This window comes from Selaginella moellendorffii, unplaced genomic scaffold (genome assembly GCF_000143415.4).
Source record: "Selaginella moellendorffii unplaced genomic scaffold, v1.0 SELMOscaffold_26, whole genome shotgun sequence".
NCBI classification, from domain to species: domain Eukaryota; kingdom Viridiplantae; phylum Streptophyta; class Lycopodiopsida; order Selaginellales; family Selaginellaceae; genus Selaginella; species Selaginella moellendorffii.
The window spans coordinates 1,654,407-1,661,577 of NW_003314287.1; the positions used below are offsets into that span (position 1 = coordinate 1,654,407).

General features: G+C 37.4%; 1 protein-coding gene across 3 annotated transcripts; it reads left to right on the plus strand.

The window, feature by feature from the left end:
* The first annotated feature begins 4,223 nt into the window (after nt 1–4,223).
* On the plus strand, nt 4,224–6,439 carry LOC9638167 (tryptophan--tRNA ligase, cytoplasmic). 3 transcript variants are annotated; one of them, XR_002992953.1, is made up of 14 exons: nt 4,224–4,455; nt 4,510–4,629; nt 4,676–4,861; nt 4,920–4,971; nt 5,029–5,094; nt 5,146–5,232; nt 5,284–5,376; nt 5,427–5,507; nt 5,552–5,623; nt 5,673–5,741; nt 5,794–5,904; nt 5,964–6,052; nt 6,134–6,189; nt 6,238–6,439. XR_002992953.1 is itself a non-coding variant. In XM_024680078.1 (13 exons), the coding sequence occupies exons 1-12, from the start codon at nt 4,274–4,276 to the stop codon at nt 6,015–6,017; spliced, it is 1,173 nt and encodes a 390-aa protein (XP_024535846.1). In that variant the 5' UTR covers nt 4,224–4,273; the 3' UTR covers nt 6,018–6,052; nt 6,134–6,439. The 3 variants fall into 3 exon arrangements, 1 of the variants encoding a protein (XP_024535846.1); XR_002992954.1 differs by having other exon boundaries at nt 6,257–6,439; XM_024680078.1 differs by having other exon boundaries at nt 6,134–6,439.
* The last annotated feature ends 732 nt before the right edge of the window (nt 6,440–7,171 follow it).

Genomic DNA, 7,171 nt, shown 5'->3' on the forward strand with positions numbered 1-7,171 from the left:
GCGATGCCGAGGCCGCTGCCACCCGAGTTTCGCGATCCCCAGCACTTGACCATGGACGAGGATTTTTTCGACAGGGCGGAGCTAAATTTCCAGGACAAGGAAGAAGAGGAGGCGGCTTATGTTCCGCCACCTTCGAATCCTCCCTTTAGACGCCCCAGCCGATCCGAGCCAGGTATAACCAATGCCTTCACACTGCGTTGCGTGATCATGGTCTATTGTGAACTGATGGTTTTCGAGGTTCTGATTGAATAATTCCAGCATGAAGACTGCTACTGAGGGAAGACAATAGTTGATTGCTCACACTCTTGTGTTCTTAAATCGAATGTTTGGTTTAGATTGGATAATGCAGTATATAATCGCTTTAGAATTTTATTTTTTATTATAAATTTCCAGCTTGTAGGTAGATTCGTATAAACTAGCATTCCTTAATTAACATATTGAGCTTCACATTAGCACAATTTGATTTGTTTGTGGTTGTTTTTGTATCAATAATATATTTATGATCTTTTGTGGTCTGTCAACTCACAATATCTACTCCTGCATCTATGGGTTTTTTGTAAATTTGTCCATATTTGATTTTATCTTGAGTTTCTATAGCTATTATTTTTATTTTTATCTTCGTAACCAAATTTTGTAGATGGCCAAAGCAGTCATATTGTTTATTTATTGAAAAAGTTATCTTCCAAGTTCTAAAAATACTAGACAATTTTCTCTCGATAATATAATAAAGTTGAAAAATTCTTACCTCCACATAGTTGTTACTATGAAGTTGAAAAGCTCTTACTTTCACATGGTTGTAATTAATATGCACTTCAAGCTTTATAAACTTGCTAAATACTCTTTAGACACCACAAACACTCTTTAAAAAGGTTACAACAGGAGAATGCATTTGGAGAAAAGGCTTCCTGCAATGTTTAATATTTAGTAAATTCCTTAAGAAAATCTATCTTTGGTAAGTACCTTGACTTTAGTGATTTATAGTACCAAGCTAAGTGATGAGAAATAATTTACTCTTAAACTAAATAATCTTTGAACAAAATTCAATTATACACAAACTTTTGCATAAGCCTAAAAAGGCCATACAGAAATTTTTACTTTAAAGAAAAAATATAAAGGGACTAATGGATTAGCTCCTTTTAGATATACCCCATTTACAATGTGAGCACTAACATAACATAACTTAGCAAATTTTCAACTCTTAAAAATAATCAATTAATTAGTAGAAGGAAAGGACTAATTATATAGAGAGAATCCCATACTAAAGAACTAATTATTAGAGATTATTTTTTGTCTATTTATTGTAAATTTTCTTTAATATTGTTTTAGCATTTAATTGTGTAGTGTTTGAGATGGCAGAATTGTAATTATTACATAATAGATTTAATATTTTTAATAAAATATTAAATTTCAAATCTAAGAATAAAATTCTAACTTAAATTATTTTTAAATAATTATATTTTTTTACTAAAAAATTATACATTGGGAAAATAGTAATAAACTCTCTTGAATTTAGATTATTGAAACCAAAATATATATCATTGATAAGAATATGCCATTAATAAAATCATGGGAGTACACTCATGTGTAGGAGAGCCCTCCAATCATATATATACACATACACATATACATAATTAGCATATATTTTTTGTATGTTGAATAAAGATTTTTATATTGTACTGTGAGGGCACTTAGAGTACTTGTTTTCTATTATTATTAATTATTTAGTCATGCACTAGTATTTGTGTCTACCTGTATTATTTTGTTTTTATAATATAGCATTGCCATATTTTTCTATTTATTAATCTAATCGATCAAATAGAAGTTTATAATTAATAAAAAAAAATTTAGATATTAAAAAATAGAATATTTAGGAGTATTAGAATTTTTTTAGAAAATTTTATAAATTATAAACATATTTATAATATATAAATACAAGATTAATCTAAATAAATAACAATGATAGAATATCCTAGAAATTCAAGCATATTCTAGGTATATCTACTACTGCCCCAGTCCCCTTAATATTGCAGTTTTTGATCTTTTAACAGTTGTAGATAATGAAATTACATTCTTTGCATAGTATCAAAAAAATTACTTATAGAATCTTAAAATCTATGAAATTTAGTTCACTATTAATTTATAAATGAAAATGTTTATATTTAAAGTTCTAGATTTTCTTACTATTATAGGTAATTTTGAATAATTATTGACTCTGCAGATCATTGATCTAAAACTGTTAAAAGATCAAAAACTACAATCCATGCGGGCCCTTATAGGTTTACTTAAAAAATCCAAAAATCATATTTAAACCAATATAGTTAAAAATCATGAATACTTTTTTATCTTATTTATTCACTAAATTTATTCTATTTTTTAATAATATATATATCTTACTTAATAAATTTAAATAAAATAGAAAAAAATTAAAACCCATAATTATATACCACTAACATATTGCATCATACCAACCAAAAGCTTTAAATTAGAGTGATCAAGTAAGGAATATCAAACTTCTTGTTACCATAATGTATTTTTGCTTATTTAAAGGCTAGAAATATAATTCAAACTAATAGGAATTGTTAAAATATAATCACTGTTCTAGCAGTCTAGATTAGTCCATCCATGGGGATCACACCCTCAAAAAGTGGGTTTGAAGACCCAAAATACAGGTTTCTCTACAACAGTTGACTTCATTTCTCACCATGTAAAGGATGTATACCTAGGTTCTCACCTTGTTTTAGTGATTTAACCACCTGCCTAGAGGAACTTAGCTCACTTTCACTCTCCCTCACAAAGAACTTCTAAAGCCAATTCATATGCTTGAAGTTGTTTTATGTCTAGCAAGAATTTCACAAGCTGCATTGCAAGGGCCTCATCAGGTAAGAGCATTTAGAGATTATGCTCTTGCCAAGGAACATAACAAACTAAATGATGTGGTTTTTGGATTTCATATGGTTTTTTGTGTGTTAAGTTCAAATTGGTATATAGATATCCATATGGCAAATTTTGCTATCATTTTAATATATAATTTCAGCAATATGTATAGATTTATATATGTTTTTTAACTCTGACGCACTGATACATGGTTTTTTCACATAATTTGTTATAGCCCAGATAATCATATAGATTATAGTTCACTGATACATTATTCTATGTCCAAGCTAGATATTCCATCTATATAATTTTATCTATCCATCTATATAATACTTTTTTTTATACATTTTCCTTTATTTGCATAAATCTCAATAATAAAAGCTTAATATAATATCTCTACTATATATAAGCCTATAATAGAAATAATAAAAATAATAATTAGTAAAATATATGATGCTTTGATATGAAAGCCCTATGAGCCAGATAGAACTAACATTGGGTGCTGGCCGTGGCCGTAGGATCCTAGCTAACATTGGCTGCTGGCTGTGGCTGTGGCTGCAGCCACTGCTGGACATTGCCACTGCCACATGCGCGATGGGGATCTTGGCTGTTATCTCATCCCCCCATTTGGAACTATTGGAGGAAGCTTAGCATTTAGGACATTGGCAGTCATCTCTTGCCTCTGTACCACAACATGTTGGAAGCTCAAGGTTGGAAGTATTCACAAACAACACTAGCTAGTGCCAGCAGCACTGTCATAGAGGAGCAATCAACCAAGCTCCAGATGTCTTCTTTAGTGCCACCCTGGCCTTCTTCACTGCTACCTTGTCTGTCCTCAGGGGCGACACATCTGTCGAGTGATTCCTTGCCAACCGGCCAGCGTTGAAAACCAGTAAGATTGTCATTTGGTTTCCATAGAGTTATAGAGTTATAATTTAGGTTGATCCATCCATAGTTTGTAAAACTCAGTGAAGACTTATCTCGGACGTGATGATCGGCTGCAGGAGAAACTATTGTCCTTTTGGGAAATATACCTACCAGCGCCAGTAGGTCGAAGGAGAATGTGTCCAGGCCCTGTACTGCGCTTTATCTTGTGAGTTCCTGAGTTGATCAAACTCTACTGAGTCCTTCATCATGAGTGCCATCATAGCGTTGTGGCTGGAGTCTCATATGAGCGTCGCCGGGAGTGGAATTGAAGATCCTTGGCACTCTGATCTCTTCCTTTCCATGCCGCCACTGGCCCTGAGAAACTTTTGGCAAGATAATATGTTCACAAGCAATGTTGGCAGGCTTAAAACCAGAAAATGATCTTTTGAACTCCCCAGATTTAAAATGTGATAAACCCTAGATGTGGAGGATTAGGGCTAGGCAGCTCGCTTGCAGGGCCTTGGAGAAGGAGATGGCGCAGGAGCAAGTGGTGACGCCGTGGGAGGTGTCGGGCAGCGGAGCTATCGATTATGACAAGCTCATCTCGCAATTTGGATGCGAGAAGCTGGAGCAGCGCCTCATTGACAGGGTCGTCAAGCTCACTGGCAAAAGAGCACACACGTTTCTTCGTCGCGGCGTCTTCTTTGCTCACAGGTACGTTGTCTAGATTGAAGAGTTGGACAGAGAGCATTTTTCTTCTGCTCCCAGAGACTTTGAGAAAGTCCTCGATTCTTACGAGAAGGGAGAGAAGTTTTACCTCTATACTGGACGAGGGCCATCGTCAGAAGCTCTTCATCTCGGCCATTTGATACCATTCATGTTCACAAAGTAGGTGTCGGCATTTTTTTTTTTTTTCCATCGCTTGCTTCTGTAGATATTTGCAGGATGCTTTCAAGGTTCCGCTTGTCATACAGCTCACAGACGATGAGAAGTGTATGTGGAAGAATCTGAGCGTGGAGGAGACCAAGAGACTTGCACGGGAAAATGCCAAAGACATCATAGCCTGCGGCTTTGACATAAGCCGGACATTCATTTTCAGTGATTTCCAATATGTCGGTCGGTGAGTCATGTTGCTTCGTTCTAGTTTCGTGGATTGAATCAGCATGGTGTTTTTCCAGTGGATTCTATGAAAACATGATTACCATCGCCAAGAGTGTGACCTTCAATCAGGTACGAGTCCAGTTTGTCGCTAGTTAAATTTTACTCAGTAGGAACTTGATGATTCAGGTGAAGGGCATTTTTGGTTTTGATGGCGAGTCTCATATTGGCAAGATTTTCTTCCCAGCTGTTCAGGTACTAAGTCTGCTCGCGTCTCCTCTCCGCCTAAATCGTACATGTGTACAGGCAGCTCCGTCTTTTCCAACCTCCTTTCCTCATCTATTTGGGACCAAAAGCAAGATCAAATGCCTCATACCTTGCGCGATTGATCAGGTAAGCTCTTTACTATTCCACTAGTAACTAAGGTTTTTCTTACCGATACAGGACCCATACTTTCGAATGACTCGCGATGTTGCTCCAAGACTAGGCTACCAAAAGCCTGCCTTGATTGAGTCGAGGTTTTTCCCCGCATTACAGGTGAGTGCTTCTTTTTAAAGCTTATAGCACTAAGGCGTTCCTCATTTCAGGGAGAGAGTGGCAAAATGTCTGCTAGTGATACGAACTCTGCAATTTACGTGAAGGATACCCAAAAAGAGATCAAGAAAAAGGTACGAGCAGCGTTAGAGTCTTACGGGTCTGACATGCTTCATAGATCGCGAATTATGCATTATCTGGAGGCGGAGATACGAAGGAGCTACAACGAAAGAACGGTGCCAATCTTAAAGTGTGGTGTTTCCGCGTTCTCGATCGGTCTTATATTCTTTATGTTACAGGTCGATATACCATTCAAATACTTGACGTTCTTCTTGGACGACGACGAGGAGCTCGAGAGAATAAGAGACGCAAGTAATCTCTTTGTTGTTTCAATTTTACTAACATGTTCAGTTTTTACAGGAGTATGGGTCGGGAAGAATGCTCACTGGAGAGATCAAAAACATACTGAGCGATGTTCTGTGGAAGATGGTTGAGCAGCATCAGCAGGCTCGTTTAGCCGTCACAGAAGAGGTTTGGAACGTGAAATAGAACACCATGGTTACTAAGTGATGAGGATTGTTATAATGCAGATGGTGGATGCTTTTATGGCTCCAAGAGAAATGCCTTTTATGTTTGAAAAGTAGCCCACGGAGCAACAAGCTCTTCAAAGTTTTGGGAGGTAGAGCTGCTCGTCCAATTCCTTTTTCTTTCAGAGAATGAAAAGTGCTTCTTTCGATCTCATGCATTCCTTCTCAAGCAGGCATAAACCAAAAACCATTGTTACGCTGGACCGTAACTTGGGATGGAGTGAACGGGGTAAGCGGTCTTGATTTAGAAAACGCTCAAGATGGTCACGCATCGCAGCATAAACATGAGTTGCCAGATTGAGATAGTGTCGCATTGGAACGCATTGATGATGGCTGAGCTCTACCTCGGGCAAAGGATCCATAGCTGGAATTCTTCCACACTGAGAGCTAGGATCATACGAGAGAGACCAAAATCTTCTAGCCATTCTCGCAGGATACACTACTTTCTTAAGAAAAGTCAGGATTTCCTCCGGATTTTCTCCGTATCGCGCTCGTACAGGAGACGTGGTTGCATGATGTGGCTTTTCCCTCTGACTGGAAAAGTTCGTTGGTCAACAAAAGCTGTCGTGTGACCGGGATATTCGATTCAAGTCACTGGGGATATTCGCACACTCTAGAAAGCTCGCCTTCCTTTTCACGCTCAATCATTCAGCGTGGCGATAAGACAAGGGGAGGAATGCAAATAAACTTTGAGCTCACAGCGATGCGATGGCATTGAATTGGATTTTGGTGGATTGGACTCGCATTGAATTGGATCAACGCTGCTTTGAGTCCCACTTTCGCATCCAATCTCTATGAATGTCTCGGAAGAGCATGGAAGTTAAAATGGTTTTTATTACTTTTCTTCTCACCAAATAGGTAAGGGATTCTTGGAGCAGTGTCATTTTGATGATGGAAAATGATATGTGAAGAAACAGGGAGCACTTGCGTCAAGTCAGGGTCTATAGTTTGGATGGGGACACTGGGAAGAAAACAAACATTTAACTATTCTTGAGAATAGGATTAGAGAGAAGAGGCTCTTCCTTTCTCAATCTAGTTCGCTCGGACAATGCTGGACAAGAAACAAACAGGGACAAAGTGTTGATCCCAGCGAGAGAGAGCGCTCGTCTTCGTCTTTGAAGGCTTCAAAGCTGGTTTCCTTATACCATATAAACTGTTGGATCAATTGGGACAATCCAACCGCCAGCAGCAGCAGTAGCGGTGCATCGAGC

Coding starts and splice junctions, on each gene's coding strand:
- LOC9638167 (XM_024680078.1), top strand. CDS start 4,274: ATGGCGCAGGAGCAAGTGGTGACGCCGTGGGAGGTGTCGGGCAGCGGA. Junction 5,095..5,145: donor TTTTCTTCCCAGCTGTTCAG/GTACTAAGTCTG, acceptor ACATGTGTACAG/GCAGCTCCGTCTTTTCCAAC. Junction 5,624..5,672: donor AGAACGGTGCCAATCTTAAA/GTGTGGTGTTTC, acceptor TTTATGTTACAG/GTCGATATACCATTCAAATA.